The sequence below is a fragment of the Struthio camelus genome, chromosome 2 (assembly GCF_040807025.1).
Source record: "Struthio camelus isolate bStrCam1 chromosome 2, bStrCam1.hap1, whole genome shotgun sequence".
Taxonomy (NCBI): domain Eukaryota; kingdom Metazoa; phylum Chordata; class Aves; order Struthioniformes; family Struthionidae; genus Struthio; species Struthio camelus.
The window spans coordinates 6,099,675-6,117,332 of NC_090943.1; the positions used below are offsets into that span (position 1 = coordinate 6,099,675).

The 17,658-nt window shown below is 47.0% G+C and overlaps 1 protein-coding gene across 5 annotated transcripts in view; it reads right to left on the minus strand.

The window, feature by feature from the left end:
• PLCD1 (phospholipase C delta 1) overlaps positions 1–17,658 on the minus strand; it is a 77,125-nt gene that overhangs the window by 37,428 nt on the left and 22,039 nt on the right. For 2 of the 5 annotated variants that reach the window (XM_009685196.2, XM_009685197.2), the window contains exon 2: positions 10,016–10,180. In XM_009685196.2, coding sequence (XP_009683491.2) covers positions 10,016–10,180 — 165 coding nt within the window. Of the gene's footprint in view, positions 1–10,015; positions 10,181–14,371; positions 14,815–17,658 lie in introns of those variants that run through there. The other 3 variants (XM_009685195.2, XM_068934153.1, XM_068934154.1) reach the window with 3 other exon arrangements.

Sequence of the window (17,658 nt, forward strand, 5' to 3'; positions counted from 1 at the left end):
AAAATCCTGTGTCAGGGTAAAAATCCTGTGTCACAGACTTGTCAGACTAATTTTTTTTGTGCCTATCTTGAAGGAACTTTGATGAAAAGCAGTATCTGAGTGCAAAATATCCCCATTGCTTGGCTGGAGAGGAGAACCTTGCCTTTAAGCATCCATTCCACCTGCTCCTTCATTTAAATTGGTGCAGTTTCACTCTTAAAGTGTTTAATTATTTCAAAGTCAGCACTGCAGAAATACACAGCTAAGCATCCACCCCACATATTTTTAGCATGGTTGCCCTGGGGTCATCCGAAATTAATGGGATGCTCATAAGAGTTTTTAAGTCTCCCTTTTTCCCCACGACATTCACAATATGCTCAGCTGCATAAAATATGATCAGCAAAAAAAAAATAAAAATCGGTCTTGAAAAATCATTGACTGTTCAAAACCAACACCTGACATTTGCCTTGAATTTCCACCATGTGTTGAGGCGGCCAGACATCTTTCATAACACTTTTCTGGTGTGGTTTCCATATATGAACTTGCCAGGAAACAGGAAGGTGCTTCCCAGAGTTGGCAAAGCCCCTCCCTGATGATGAGCAATTATCTTTGTGTGGCCTTTTATTATCATTCAATAAAAGGCCAACAGTGGATCTGCTGGCCAAGAGAGAAGAGGGTTGGGTTGAGCTGGGTTGTTGTAGAGTCATCTGGCCAATTTACTGCACAGTGAAAGCTCATGGTTTTGAGTGCTAAAACTCTCTCTGAGAGAAATGGGTTGCAATTCCTGGGCTGCTGACAGAGAGCCTTGCTGATGTGCTTTCCCACTAAGTAGCACACTGCAAAAATCAAAGAGATTGTGCCTTAGTTTCAAAGCAACAGATTTACTACCCTTATTGTAAAGGATGTTGTCATGTTTGGAGGCATTCATCTCAGTCAAAATGTCTAAAATTTAGCTAGGCTCCTTTTATAACCAATGGGAAAACAAAAAAAAAAACCTTTTGGAGCATGACCTTTCTGTCCTATTTAGACAAACTCCTTAGAGTGAGATAAATCACAGCCTTAACTAGAAGGCTAAAGTGGACCATCTACCAGAAAGAAAGCCCAGGGTGAGCCTCTCAGATGTAGATATGTGCAGTGCAGATGGTCCATAAGTAGGTGATGCTTCTCCAAAGCCATTCTCTTTTGATTATGGCTGTCCATGTGGAAGCATCGTCCTGTTGTTCCTAATCACCTGCCAACTGCTCATCACTGCTTCACTCTTGGGAGTTATTTTCCCCTCAGCCTGGCTAGCTAATCTGCTTGTGCAATCAATCCCTAAACTTGGGGTTGGCAAAGACCTTGTGTTTCCTAGACTAGAAAATCTGATGTTAAATGTTGGAAATTTAGAATAGATTCTTTGGAAATCATTATCTAGCGAAGTGAATAGGCTGGAAAAAAAAAAGAGAGCTGTGTGGGAGGAAAAAAGGAAAAAAGATTGAAAATCTGTGCCTGGAAAGGCTGCCTTGTTCTTTGTGGAGTATACAGCTGAGAGGAAGATGATGGGGGGCACAGGGCTCCTCCATGCAGAAAAAGTGCAAGAAAAGTTGAGGAACAGGATCAGTATCTAACATAGCAATGCAAGAGACAAGGAGAGACACTCAGTGCAGGAACTGTTGAAAAAAACAAGGTAAGGGAGCACACTTTTTAAAGCTTTCCATAGCCTGGTCATGTGTACTGTTTTCATCTGTCAATGAAAGAGCTGAAGCCAAAGGAGCTGGCCTAAGCCATCTGCAAATGTTATCTCTTTCCTACCCTTGGAAAATCTGAGCATGAATCCCAGCATGAATACATTATCAGTTGCTCCAGGACAGTGAGTGTACTGTACTAGCAGTCCTGCGATGCCGTCTCAAACCAACTGTGTGCTCAGCTGAGCTATCTGCAAGGAGAAATCAGAAACAACTGAGGGACAGAGATGTATTTTAAAGCAGAGGAACACTTACAGCAAACACCCATCTGTCATGTATCACTGCAACCTCCCTGCCCTTCCCCATCATGCCACAGCAGGGAGGCAACCAAGAGCTGAAGAGAAGCTGGAAAGTTTGCATCTGCTTCTCCTGAATGTTTATGTCTGCTGAAGAGGTGGTTTGTGTAAAGCCCAAACCCCAAGCAAACACAAGGAGGCTTGTGCTCTTCTGGGCCTCCAGACATCAGGTCAAACAGGTCACATCTAAGTCAGCCGTCCCAGCTGCTGTGGATGCAGCTCAGCTAGTGCCACAGCTGACAGTGGGGTTTCTCCCCTCTGCGTGTAGGCTCACGGGGACACACAGCAGCATTCCCCAGAGTCAGTGAAATTACTCCTGTCTGAACAAGTCTGAGGGAGATAAGAGATTCTTGCTTTTATTCCTCCTTTCAATTTTCATCATTGGAAGCTGCCCTTCCGTACCTCCCTCATCAATTCTGTGCCCAGCACCCTCCCCCTGTTTCACTGTGGCATTAACAGCCAAATGATGAGTCAGGCCTGCAGGATGCAGGAGACCACCTTTGACAGCCATGACATTTTCCAGCAACCAGTATGTATCGTGTCTGTCTGGACTGAATTTCTGCTCCTGTGGCTTTCTGGGTGTTCAGTGTTACACTTGCAAGCTTGTCTCCTCTGCAGAAGGTCAAGGAGCATCGCTCTTTCCAAGGAAAAAGAAATCTGTAATTCACACTGACGTGAATCTAATCAGACTTAAGAGTCTACAAGTGCCTAAGTCCAACACTGTGAGCCACAAAACCCTGCTGAGCAGGTGCAGAGCCTCACCTGTGCCTCTTCCTGACCTGAAAGCTCCCTCAGTCACCTGAAGTTGTGTCCACCCATGGAACGGCCCCCACACGAAAGGCTACCTGCCTTGCTCCTGGCAGAACCTAGGCTGACCTGATCATCTCCACGAGGCACACTCGCACTCACCTCCGTGTGCCGATTTCAGCCCTACACATCTGTGCAGAAGGGATGGCCATTCATGTAGGAATCATTCCTGGAGGAAGCAGTAAAAAGAGGGGCACAAGTTCAATCCCCACATCATTCTGAAAGCTGTAACCACAGAGCTGCCAGGCTTTGGGAGCGTGTCAGAGCTACATATATTCACAAGCCTTTCAGCAAAAATACAAGCGCTGAAGAGTCAGAAGGACAAGCCTGTTGAGGTGCCTAATGATTATAGCACTTGTCCGAGAGATGAGCCCTGGCCTCCAGCCCTCTGCTCCAGGGACGATGTTCATCCCTTCTCTAGCCATTGCTCCTATGGTAAAGTGCTTAGACTGTGCTTGGAGCGTGGACAGTAAAAGAATTTGATAATCTAAAAGAATACAGAAAAAGGAGGAATGGAGACAGAATTAGTTTTCCTTTTGTTGGACAGTCAGCCCTTCGAGAGGAAAGGCTTCATCAAGAGTCTTATAGAGACGACAGAGAACAAGGAACTGAACCCGTCTCTCCAGCAAACTGCTGAGCCTACGAAGGACAAGGACCAAAGGTGTTTCTCCATCCTGGTGGTGAGAAGCCGTTGCTGGTAAGGAGGTAGACGGCAGTCAATACATAAGCACTTGGAAGCCCAGCTGCCCTTGAGATACTGGTGAGGGGAGAGGGATGGTTTTCCACCGTGGAGGAAATAATCCCCAGGTCCCTCCCTTTCGTTATCCTACTCCCCCTCCATTAATGAGCGATCTCTGCAGTGTGGCATTGAGTCACATTGACTTCTTCCATCCCACTCTGATTGTCTCAGTAAGTCATTTCTGTTTACTGGCCGGAAACATAGATGAGAAATGTACCCGCTTGGTAATAGTTTGCACCATACTTGCCCACAATACTGCATGTTTGTGGAGAGATTAGACCCTCTCCAACCACATCTTTAGCAGAGCTTGCCAAGACTGGGTCAGTGTCTTGTCAGGAGCAGATAAAAGCTGCTATCTGACCACAGAACTGCCTTGCCGGCCAGGAGGGCTGCCACAAGACCACAGAGATTTCACAATACACAGATCAAACTGGGCAAACTGGCTGCTTCTCTGTTTGGTTTCCCTCCCCAGAAATCATTTTAGCTGCTTGCATTTGAACCTGATGCTAATGGCTGAGTGCAGTTGGGTTTGGGACCCTGGCAATCAGCAGATGTTAAAGTACCATAAACTCCCTGGACTGGGAATACGAAAGGTTATCCATCACCTGAAGGATGCTTTCCCCTGATGGTCCAGGGGTGTTTTTAGCAGAAGCCCCGCTGTGCTACCTTCTTTGTAGGCCTGGCCACTTTGCTCTCCCTTCTCCCTGCCTGCTGTAGGGCCTGAGATCTCATCTGCTGGTTCCTTGTCTACTCTCTGCTCCTCTGCTCTCCTCAGACTTGCCTAGCACGATGTTTTAACTTGAGACCTGCTGCACGGTAGTCTGCCTTCAGTATTGACACACGCCACCAGCTGACCACCAGTAATCTAATGGGCATGCAATTTTACAGGTCTGTTTGGAAATACCTTTTCATATAAGGTCTTTACCCAGTCTTTCCATCTACCCATCACAGCACGGGCAGTGATGATCTCTATTTACATTCCTCGCAGACAGCACAGCCAGGGCCCCGCAAACTATTTCTGCAACTAGTTCATACTTCTCCTGACATTATAGTGCCACTAAATTTGGATCTAAGGCTCTCAGCCCATCCATCTTTGCATTTAACATAGGCTATGAAGAATAAGGTCAATATCTGTCAGCACACTGCCTGCAATGAAAACTATCGCAGCAATGCTTGCAGTGGCCTGATTCAAAATTAAATGAAAAACAAAAGAAAACAGGTAGCTCTGCATTTGAATTGACTTGTTTTATAGGTTGAGTGATTTTGATAAAAACTAACGAGACCCACAGACAGACGGTTTTGTTTTTACAGCTGAGGTCTGCCTTGCATAACACATTCACATTGGCAAATGTTTTTCCAGGGACAAATACACGTCTGACCGTGAAGCACTGATTCCTGAAGAAGCTGCCTGTCTAGCTCCAGAAGGAAGCTGTCAGTGCAATCACCTCCCTGATGGGTGTATATAGGTTGCTGATAGTTTTTGTTGACTTTTGGCACTTATCATATCCACAGAAACAAGCAAAAGTTCTCACTTCCTGACTTGAGGAACAATACCACGACCCTTCTGTTCTTCTGAAAAGAAGTCCAGAGCATTAATTCAAGGGACACAACCTTTCATCCCTCCACAAAAATGGCATGGTACGTTCGGCATGGGGTATTTCAAGCATTTTAAAGGCGTTCCTAAATTTACAAGAACTCAAGAACGAAGGGAAAAGTTGTCTGCTGAGCACTGGTACCAGGCTATAAGCATAAGGCTTTTGTACTACGGTTAAACCACATAGAAATATCCTATTATATAGTTGGAAGTCAAAGGCAATAACACTAACGAGAATTAATTCAGTGCATTTTTAACAGTGAGAGTAATTAATCATTAGATCCAAATATCAATTTCATGTCTTTAAATAATCACATCTTGATTTAAACAGTTGTGCAACTGTATTTAGCCCACCTCTTTCAGTTGCTTCTAAAATTGATTCTTTTAAACAAAGTATAGAAAAAAATTACAAAAATAGGAGTTTTCCTGTAAAGCTTTTGATCGGAAATTAAAATTTTTCAGACAAAACTCCTGAATTTGTTTCGTGATTGCACAGCTCGTGACTAAGCCCAAGCACTCCCTGTGCAGGAGCTAACAAAGCCCAGCTCCTCTGATCCCCCACAGTAGTAGCCTTAAATCTAAATCAGTCATTCAGGCTTTTTCTCCCAGTTTTGAATACTCTGCTTTTCTACCAAAAGCTCAAAATACCGTTTCAATGGAAAGTTTTCAACCCTCTCTACAAAGCCTTAAATTCAGAATTTTTTTTTTTTTTTAAAGGGATTAATACTGGCTTAAGTGAGCTCACACTAGGGACTTCAACTTGTTTCAGAAAAGACTTTCAAAAATCGATTTCACTGAAAGTAGCACATGGCTTTTTGCTCTTTTTTTCCATGTGGAAGAGATCAAATATTTGACCACAGCTAAACAAGACTGTGTTAGGGCTAGGGACAGGTTGCTGTTCCTTGGACGCAAGCCATTGCACCCTGTTGCCTCCCCTCTCTCCACGATGTGTGCAGAGAGATGCTCAAGAGGGACCTGGCTGTCACTGAACTGGCTGTCTCCCAGCCCCTTGCACAGACCTTTCCTCTTTTCTGAAAACTGTTAATCCTGCCACTTGACCCCTGTTCTCTCAGGCCCAAGCCAATTTCTCTCTTTTTTTTTTTTCCCTCCCAGGAGAAAACATAGCATGCAAAGCTTTCTTTCCATTTCCCAGGGAGAAAGCTGTCTGATGCATAAAAGCCTCACGGGCCAGAGAAGCATCTGCCCAACTGCTGTTCCACACGACATTTAGCATAACAGAGAGCCTGGGATCACAGGCCAGAAGGAGGCACGCAGCCAGTGAGGAAGCTCCCGCCTTGTGTTGGGAGCAGCAGGAGTTGCTCGAAGGTGTACATGGTCCAAGCTGGACCTGTATTTGGGCCTCATGCTGTACAAGAGGCCCAGCACCACTTCTGTGATGCTTAACGTGGTGGTTAGAAAGAGGGGCTGCTGCAAAGCGGCGCGGGGACGGATGGCATTGCCTGCAGGCAGCCTTCGCCACAGGGCGATGCAAGAGGCTACAGCACCTTACTGGTACTTTTGGAAAATCTGGTCCCTTGGGCCTAAATGGAACACAACGAAAAATAACGGATTATGGATAACAGGGAGAAAAATGAATTATGCTCCATCTGTGTAGGAACTACATTGTAACGGTAGCTTAGCCCCGCAAAAGTCCTGCGGGTAATGGCAACTATCCAGAAAGCTGCCAATCTAAACCTCCAGTTGTTCCAAATAAAAGCACAGCAAGGTAAGGGATTGGATCCCTTTGTGTCTGATCCAAGTAACATCTGTGCCTGAGACAACCCTGATATTTTTGTTTGTTTGTTTGTTTGTTTGAGTTCAAGCTGCTGAGATTCTTCTGCCTAGCCTTGGAAATCCTCAGTTTTATCTTCTACAGACACCACCACACAGTGGTTTACAAACAGCATTTCTGTACGATTGTATGCAGTAACAGGAATAACAGGAAACTGTCCAAATAAAAATATAACCCTTGCCCTATCCAGAGTTCACTCCTCTGAGCTGCCTTCATCTGCCTGCTCCCAGCGCTGCTGCAGATAAGATTAGACTTGCTGCCCAGACCTCCCAGTTTCCATTCTCCTCATTCTTTTTCCTTCCTAAAAAAGGCAGTTTATCTGCATTTTTAGAAAGGTTTTACACTGGAAGGCAAAGTTACGCTCTGTTAACAAGGAAGTGTGACCTTCTGGAGAGACTCACCGTGAAGTCCCTGATCCCGCATATCAAATCACAACCCTGCACTCTTCCTTTGCCTTTCAACTGTCTGCACACACAGGACCAAACAAAAAGACAGCCATAGTGATAGAGCCTACCAAGGGACACAACATCCTCTCCATCCTGAAACCCAGAGCAGCCAATGCCTGGTGCACTTGAAAGCCCAAGAATCAAATTCACCAGCAGCAGTCGTTCTGAAAACTTGGGGATGGAAGGACTCAGAGAACAAATAGAGCAGACAGCTGTGGGGAAACGGATGGCCTGGGTACTGGGCAGGCGTTGGTCCAGTACTCGTCTCTGCCGTTGACTTCCAGGCTGAGGCATGTCCACAACACCTGCTAAAAGCAGCCCCAAGGTGGTCCAGTGAAAGAAAGTCAAGCAGAGAAAGTCAGCAAGTCCAAGAAAATCAACAGAGCTAGGGCCTTGCCAGAAGTTGCTTCTTCAAGGTGGCAGAGACCAGCTCAGCCTTGGCTGCCTGCTCTGTTTTCCTGCTATCCTGGCGATAAAAGTGAGAGACTTTCTTTTGGGAAGGATCTGTTCCCTTGGGGGTGTTACAGAGCAGTGTATGGGGGTGAGCAGGTAAGCAACATTACTCCACCTTTATTCTGCACTGAGGACACTCCCAGGGCACAGCAAGTTCTCCTTCCTGTAGTGTCACTGACTTCATCTCCAACAACCCACATTAGTTGCCACCAGCTAACAAAGTATCTCGGGTATCTTTAGTGCTGTAAATCCACACCCTTGCTGACTGTGCAGTAACGTCCTACGTACACACATACCCAGCTTGTGCGCAATACCCAGATTTGATCTCACTGCAGGGCTCTTGTTGTAATTGAGTCTGTAATAAATTATGGCTGGTGTAATTCTCTGTGCCACTGCCCTGGAGAGGGAAGCAATGGGTTCGAATAGCGCTTCTTCAAGCAAGCCTCAAGGTCCCTGCCGCCACGTCACAAGAACTTGCTGGCTGTGTGTTTATTTCAGAGGATTGGGGGGGGGGGTCAAAGTTGTTGCTGGAGGAGCGCTCAGCTCCCATAATTTGCAAATTGCTGCCATGGGAAAGAAAGCTCAGAAAGTCCTTCCCTCTCAACTCACGCCCTTGTTTGTTTTGTAACAAGACATTATCTGGGCAAGGACTTCGGTTGCAAACAGGACAGAGCTCAACAGAGCAGGCGTTCACAGGGAGCAAACGTTCACTAAGGTCTTTGCATTTGTTGCTGTTATTATGAGTTGTCACGTTAGTACCTAAACGGCCCAGCTGACCTCAGGGCCCTGCTGTGCTGGACATGTAAAAAGGAATAGCCTCTCATCCAAAGGCTTTTACCATATAGCTAGGTAGCAGAGGAGAAAGGCAATGATGTTAAGTTTGGAGAAAGGTGCGCAAAGAGATTAAGTGAGCTGCCCAAGGTCACAGGAGAAAAGTGTGGTAAAGTCAAGGCTATAAACCAAACATATTTTGCCCCACTACCTTACTCCTGCTGAAGATCTCATACACCTCAGCAATACTGACCGTAAGACTGGGGGTAATTTGGAAGACCCACTTCATATTTAGGAAAATATAATTGTTGCAAAAAAAAAAAAAGTGTAAATAACTAGGACAGGGTGGTCTCACATTTCAGCATGCTATAGAACATATCCACCACTATTCATTTACCTCCTGGCTTTACAAGCCCATGATGATCAGCGACAGAAATATGGCAGAAAAATACTAAATGAGGAGAACAAATAGACACAAACAGATACACAACTTGCCTGATCCCACTGTTGTAAGGAACATTCTTCTTTCCCTCTGCCACTGTTGCTGTTTGACACTTTCCCATTTTGACTCTACAACAGGGACCAGAAGCCCCTGGGTAATAATAGTCCCAAGCTGGGTGATGCTGACACTGAATGGTTTTAACTTGTGTTCATATAATGTACAACAATCATGCATAATGATTGTTGTATCGACTTTTTGCCATGGACAACAGTGGGATAGGTTTTAAGTTTCCAAGATAAGGATGAGAACAGTCTTTGCTTTCCAAAGCAAAGGCTGCAAGCCCTTGGATCTCTACATCTGTGCGGTTTCCTTGTGAGGCTTCAGTACCAGCCTATACCTTGCCCTTCTTTCCTAGGGGCTGCAAGACAGGTAAGAGGTGTCCGGGCAGAGCCCAGACAAACAGCCGGAATTCACCATACAACGCTGCAAATGCTCGAGCCAAGTCTCACAACTAGCTTGATGACTGCACCATCACAGGGACACCTGAATAACCTGAACTCTTGCACTGAGGAGGAAATGACAGAGCCCAGCATCACCCACTGCCCCAGTGTGATGTTCCCACAATGGTGGAGTCCCAGCTACCATTGGCGTGCTTTTCCCTCCACGTGCCATGCCACGCCGTGCCATGCCACACCATGCAGCCCTTGTGGTTCATATTCTTCCACCCTATGACACCTTTGAGTGGTGGTAGCTCATGAGCTTGGGAAATGTGGCCGTTCCTGACTCAGCAGATTGCTCCCAGCTGTCTCGGAGCTGACAGCATCTCTCAGCTTGTGTGGTACCCAAGGTATGAAGGATCTGGCCCCACTGCTCCAACGTCTGCCTCCCCATTGCAAGGGTAAAGGCCCTGGCCCACCCCAACCTCCTCTGCAGACACTGCCCAAAGCCTGTGGTGAAGGGAATGATACTCACAGGTCTGCGACTCCGGAGACCTCAGCATCTTCTTTGATTCCTGCCATATGGTTTTGCAGTCCTCCTGGAGCTTATAAAACCGCTGCTTTTTCCAAGAACCTGACTTCACTTTGACCAGCTGGCTGCCTTTCAAAAGGAACTTCAGATCCTTGTCATCTTTCAGGCCTGTGGAGGAAACATTGATAAGGTTAGAGGAGTCAACACATGAAATAATGTACACAGGGTCTTTCCTTCAACAGGACATTACAGTCAAATACACAGACAGACCACTGCAGTGCAGCCAGCTCTGGGGAGGACAGCAGAACAGAGAGATCCAGAAATCTGCTACGCAACATTTTATGCTCACAATGAGACGGACCCCTTGTGTATTCTTAGATGAAGGTAACAAAAAGATTTTCATGTTAGAATTCCCAGCTGGTCTACAAACATAAAATATCTTCTTCTCAGTAAACACAGTGTAACCTTAGGACAGAACACAAACAACAACATAATAACAATAAAAGTAGACAAAGGAAGGCTGTGAAATTTGTAGTTAAAGTGCTGTCAGGAAATTTCAAGAGATACCAGTTTTATTCTGCTACGGATTTCCTTTGGCAGTCACACAGGAATACATATAGATCTCTTTCTTCCTTCTCTAGGAAACAATCCTCTCCACTCCACCCAGGAGATTTCAAAGATCACTGTTATGAGAATTACAACATATATAGACAAGGGCGGTGTCTTGTATAGGTGGCATCACATCTACAAAGTAGCAACAGTCTTCTCTTCTTTGTCCAGCTAGCATCCAAGCGGTCCTTTATATTGTTTTACCCTACCAGATACCACAATGCAAAGTAATAAAAAACAGACTATCTGGTCCCAGGAACTCTAGAGATTTCTCATTTTAGGCTAGATTCAGGAAGGCACTTAGACACCTAAGCAGGCATCAGCCATCTACCAAGACTTTCAAAACAGAGAATTAGCCTCCTACAGTTCTGAATATCTCAGCAGTATATGACTTCTACATACTTAACTACCTTGGAGAATCTGTCCCTCAGACCAACCATTTCTTCAGAGATCTGGAGTGTGTGGGCTGGGGAGGGCAAGAGCATGGAACACGAGAAACACGTCCTGAGTTTTCAGTAATAGGCACCTTACCTCTCTGACTGTTTGAGAGCTAGTGCAACACCATTTAACTCTGTAGCACTTGCCAAACGTGTCCTGATTCAGTGGGATTTTTGCTAACCTTATCCTGATGCAGATGACTATCATTAATAAACACTCAGCTGCTTGCAGCCACCTGCCACTCACTTCCTGGGATATTTCCCCATACTATATAAACATAATATAGGGTCACACAAAACAGAAATCCAAGTTAGCCAACTTAGCGATTTATGTAACAATACTTATATCACAGTGCAACATTCCCCTGTGCCATTGGCTTTGTTCCTCTTTGGAAGACACAGCTGCCTTGAGTTGCTGCTATCTAAGCAGGGCAAAGTAATAAACCATCAAAGCATCACTTCAGGCCTGCTTAAAAAACAAGACTCAGCATGAGATCCATGAATTGCCCCTAACCCCAGACACCCACCACTGAGATGGATCCCAGAGGTGGGGTAGCTGGTGGGCTGCAGAGTACCAAGGTGAGTCATGGCTGCAGCAACAAAGAGCAGTGCAAAGTGTTTGTAGCTGGGACAGCCTGGCTTAAGAGAGAATTTTAGACTGCTAAAAAAGCCTGAGATCTCTGTCAGACATTGCTATTAGGGGTCTCTAGGGCCCACCCACCGCACAGCTCAGGCCACTTTCTTGTTTTTGAAGATGCCACGGAGCAGGCCTGGAGCTGAGTCTCGCTGAGGGATCAAGAGTTGAAAAGCAGCACACTAGGAGCTGGAGATCCTGAAAAGGTGGTTGTGGCCTCCCTCTTTCCTCTATATTCAATTAGCTATCTCATTAATTAAACACCTGCCTGAGCTACAGTATCCCCTGGGCCTCTCAGTTCCAGTGTCTGGCCTGGAGGAAATGTGAAAGGGAGATGTGAACACTTCTGGAAACTTCAGAAAGAAAGTCACAGAGAGAAAGAAAAATCTGACATCTTGCAAGCACAGAAGCGTAAAAGATTCACCCCAGTCATGGGATAAATTTCTTCCTTGTCTGTATTCACCCACAAAATTTCTATTCTGGCTCCTGGCTTCTTTCGCCTCCTGTCCTCAGATCCCAGCCATGCAAGGCACCATTATGGGACTAGGAGGAGGATGCGCCATCCTAGGATGATGTGCACAAGAGAGTAGGAAAGCCATCAATTCCACTGGGTGCCTACGTACTAAGTGTGTAATGAGAAATCCCCATTAACCGTGAAATGGTTTGTTACGCAGATGCTCCACGAGACGTGTGTGATATGCCACACTGAACATACTGAAGAGTTGCATCAGCGACGGGTTATGCTGTCAACGTTTGATGCCACTGAAACACAGAGGGCCTTTGCCGTAGGGACTTGCAGTGTAAAGGCACAATCCAGTAGACTTATCATGGACATAAAGGCCTTTTTTTCTCTCTGAGAAGATCCAGAAATACAGGCAAAGCTGGATGGCCACAGGCAGTGGTCAAGGGCAGGTTCCTCTTGCCCAGGCCAGAGCCACACAGGAAAGACATCAGCAGAAGCTAAGAGCCCCTCATCCTATTAGCCAGTACAGCTTAGTCAGTGCATTAGCATGGATCAAAGCTCCCCTTCTTCTTCAGAAGATCCAACCAAGGGTTGGGAGCGGCTCTCTCACCCATCGTTGGGTGACATGCCTATGGGCCAGGCCGGTAGGAAGGCACCAGACTCTTCCTGAACCAGGTACTTGCCCTCCAGTGCCAGCCTCAGGGCTCTCCGTGAGTCCCCAGAAGAATTAAGTGACAATAATACACGCGGGAGCCTACCTGGCCAGCTAGGAGCATCTTCCTGGGAGCTTCATACTCGTCACTGCCCAAGAACTAAACCATCCTAGGAAGATGGCTACTGTTTTGGGCCCAGCCTCACATGCCAAGGTCCAAGAATAGCCACAGACTTTTTAAATGACCTTGGGCAAGTCACTTTGCCTCTCTCTTCCAGTCTAAGAGGCAGATAATAGCACTTCACTAGGTCGGAGATGGTCAGAGTAGGAGGTGCTCTGATCTGGTAATAAGGGAATTGCAAACACCCCGGAGGTGTCGATGGGACATTTGAATTGCTTTCCCCAAAAAACATCATTTCCCAGTAGAACCCTCAGTTCAGGTTTTACCCCTGAACTGTTCTTGGAGGACTTCTGCATAACACCCCAAGGAGCGGATGAGGTTTGCTCTGCTGAGCCATGTTTCACGTTTCAAAGAAACCAGAGTTGTCATATACATTTAAAGATCCAAAAACACTGTGTAGTGGGACAAGGATTTTGGTTTCCAATTATAAGACAAGTCTGGGCACAGGAAGAGCAATCACAACCCTGAACTAGATGATCAAATCCTGCCTGAAACATGCGGCAGGGCTGCATCTTGCTTAGCACCCTCTGCAGAATATAAAATGCATATTTGCACCCAAAACTGCAATGCATGTTTCAAAGGTCACCCCCTCCCAAGTATCAGTCACACACTTTCTAAACATAATCTATTTAGTGTACCGTAAAGTTCAGAGTGAAGATTGCCTTTGACAAAGATCAGAGAACCTTAAGCCCGCAGCACAGCAGAGAGCGCGAAACTAATATCCTGCGCAAAGAAGCTTTAGACACGAAGCCTCCAAAAATTTTAGTCTTTCCATCCCCGGTTTATAGCAAGCAGGAAACAGAATAAAATACTAGCCATCACAGTAGCAGGCAGGCTCTGAGTTCACTAGGGAGGTACTCGGACCATGTTTATAGGAGACAGCGATAATCTGTGTTTCTGCATTGCTCATTCACAGATCTGCAGGTCTGGTATAAAAGCATCGATTTACAGCTGCTATAAAACAAGCCTCTTCCTGCCTGCTCCCACTCTTCCACCAAGCATTTAAGACCAGCCGTAACTCAGGCTTGCCCGTTTTAAAGGCAGCGAGCCTTCCGGATAAAATCCAAAGAACTGTCGTGAGCAAAGGGAGTTTTTTCCGTTTCCACCTGCCCACTTGGGCCATTGCTCAGGCGAGCAGGATCCAGTTCAGAGCCAGGCGCAGAAGTTACGAAACTCCCTGGGTTTCCTGTTTCTTTTCAGCCACTGACTGCAGACCTCTGAGTGGTTCCTCAGGCTCTAATAGCAACTGGCAACATACCACCGAGAAGTCCGAAAATCGGGCAGGAAAAAGGCACTCCCGTATCCAAACACCCTGCCATCAGCAGCCTCTCAGAAAGCCCACCAGGAGATTAGGAAAACGACCCTTTGCCATAAAGGTCCCACCTTCTTTGATGCCTCAGCCACAGTAGTTTGCACATCTGGAGGGTGGCAAAGGAAAGGAAAAGAAACCTCAGGAGTTTAAAAATAACCTTGGAGCTGCCTTTAGGGTGGAGCAGTGCCTCTCTGCAGAGAAAAGCGGCAGAAACGAAGCGGCGGCCAGCGCGTGGGAGTGCCGAGGACCTGGCCGCCTTGCCCCTTACCCAGCCGGATGCCGTTCAGCGCAGCCACTCTGCGGCTCTGCTCCCGCAGGACGTTTTCCTGGGATATGCTGCGCTTCGGCTGCCTCCGGAAGCACTGCATGGTCTGGTGCGGGGGTCAGGGAAAGGCACGGGGCGCCGGGAAGGACGGGGGCCCAAACACTCCCTGAGGGGTATCCACGCATCCGGGAGCCCCGCTGTGCGTGGCGTCAAGCACAGCTCCGAGGAAGGAGCAGGAGCCGCGGAGGAAGGGCAGAGGCTGGCGGGGGTGGGACCGTGGGAAGTCTCGCCTCCAGCTTGCTCACTGGCCACACGCGCTTGGCTGCAAAATTACACCCAGGCACCTGCCAGCGGTTCCCCAGGTAGAAGGAGCAAGCTTTCCTACAGTCGTACAGCTTTTGTGTATCACTTCCAGGGGTTGGAGGGTTCTCAAATGTCATCTGTGTCTCTATACAGCACCTAGAGCTTCTCAGCTGCCACTGCCTGCCCAGAGGTGCCCGCACACGAGAGCTGCGCAGCGAGCAGCCTCCAAAACGTGGAGAGGAGGCTAAAACACCTTTTAGCCAGAGCTGATGTAACCCTGAAGTTGTTCATAAACTGTGTTTTAATCTCCTTTCACCCAGTTAGAGGAGAGCGTTTCCCTACGGCGCTTGCGAGCCTGTGCCCTGCCACCGATTTCCTGCACGACTTGGGTGAGTCACTCACTCACCCTACGTTTCAGCACAGCTCTGAGGTCGCGCTCGTCATCCAAATTCATGTGGCAATTCGGCACGTGGAAACCTCTCCATCAGTGGTTGTAACAAGCCACTGAATACACACAGAATAGCCCAGGTTGGAAGGGGCCCTTGGAGGTCTCTAGCCCAAGCCAACCTCCCCTTCTTTCTACCCAGAAAGGGTAGGAAGAGGGTGGGAAGCCCTACCAACCCTCACGGATCAGCACAAAGCCCTGGGTTATTTCACCACCAAAAGGGCAGGATCAATAGCATTTATCCCAGACACATTCTGCACGTACGAAACTCCCTGGGGGTGAGGCAGGGCCCCTGCATGGCCTTGACACAGCAGTACAAGGCAGCTTATTTATATTTTTATGTGCCTTATTTACACAGAGCAACTACACACCACAGTCAGCATGGCAGAATAAGGGTGCTTTGTGGATGGGACCTTGCCAAACATGCTAACCAGGCAGCAGGCAGGCCCTTGAGGAAATGCCTCCCGTCTCTTCTGACCCCTCTACACGTACAAGGGTTGAATGTTGGAGATGTAATTTCTGCAGAGCTCCCCAGAGAGCTGCGGGCTTCACTCCTGCCCTGGCAAGGAGGCGAGCAGCATGATGCAACGGCAAGATGATATTTAGTAGCTAGTAGTCTCCAAGCTCTTCCCATATTTCACATTGTGCTGGAGAGGACTGATCTATTTAAGGAGTGAGGAAGAGAGTCATCTCCTATACTTGCATTTTGGCAACATATTTTGTTTCTGGGCATCCAGCTCTCCAGCCCGGCAGCAGCTCGTCTCCCATAGGGATCCACCCGGGAGCACACTGAGCCTTTCCACTTCATTTTCCTATTAGTTCCTATAAACAGCGCCAGCGGCACTGCTGCTCAGAGCCTCCCAGACTCTCAGCGAACATTTTGCTCTACTTATCCCTGAAGTCTGCACACGTGCAAAGCACAGGATAGGCACTTACTGACTTTGGGTAGGACTCCAGAACACCTAGTTGTGCTGTTTTTAAGACTTTGGAGAGTGACGGCAGGGCAGGAACATCAGTTTGTTTTTAAAATAAAGGCGATAGCATCTGGCCAGAAACACCCTGCTTTGGGAAACAATGGAGAGGGATTTATTGTGGTGTTAAGGTCGTTTAAAGACATTGGGATACCTCATAAAGGAAGGCTGATGGATATGTGCGACACTGCTTGTTACGGGCCATTGCCTTGCTACTGCTCCACCTTACATGACACAGTGTCACACGCCTGTGCTGAAGGAAGTGATTTCTGCAAACGGCTTCGGGATAAATTCTCCCACCCTTACTCAGATAACACCTCACCAGGTCTGAAGCCTGCAAGGACCTGAGCATGCAATTTTAGCCATATAAGCATCCTCACTGAGATCAATGGTACCAGTCACATGAGCAGAGTTATTCATATCCATGCACTGGGATCAGGGCTTTGCTAATCATCCTATCGATTCCAGCTGCGTTACTCATGGAGCAAACACAAATCAATGCGAATGAGGATGCCAGAACGCCTTCCCAAACTTAGCAAAGTGCTTTGAAATCAAGGAAATAGGCAACTGAGAGAGAAAGAAATACTGGAGAGTTTGGTAGGAAATGTGTGGTGTGAGAAAATTGATAACGCTCAGGCTGCTCTTCACATAATTTTCCAGAAAAGACATGAATTAATCTCCATCGCTTCCCTATGCAAAGGAGCTCAGTCAACTCTATTACCACTTCACAGAGGAAGAAGCAGATTGATTTTGAGCACTTTGGGGCTGGAACCAGCCTCGCCACTCCCCACCACCTTCAGGCAACCCTAAATGTGACGCAGCCCTAATGCTGACTGGAGTCTCTTCACACCACAAATGGCATGCAGAAGGCAGAAGTTGGCTGCTGATTTGTCCAAACTTGTGATAGTTTGGGGCTGGAATGAAAATACCCATGCTGCAAGTGATCTCACCACTTCCCCATTGCATCAGGCACATGCTGTAAATTGCTATATAGTGATTAATAATGCCTCTGGCAGTTACGTAACACATACACATCCCATTTTAGGAGGAGATTTTTCCCATTAAAGAGGTCAAAGATTGTGCCTTGCTCCATATTTGTCACCAAGAAGAAATGATGTCTATTTGACATGACATTTTTTTCTGAAGAAAAGCTGTAGTTTCACCTTCCTTCCCAGGCTCCTCCACAGTGAAATTCCACAGGATTATTTACAAAAGAGCAGTAGTGTTCAGTACCTGAACTGCACCATCTGGCCCTATGTATCTCCAGCCCTCAGCAAGCACGAGATCATTTGATCCAGCTGCGCCCAGAATTAATGACAGTTTGGAAAAGTCATAGTGCAGCTGGTCTGTAGTAACGCAACAACCTGCCATTGC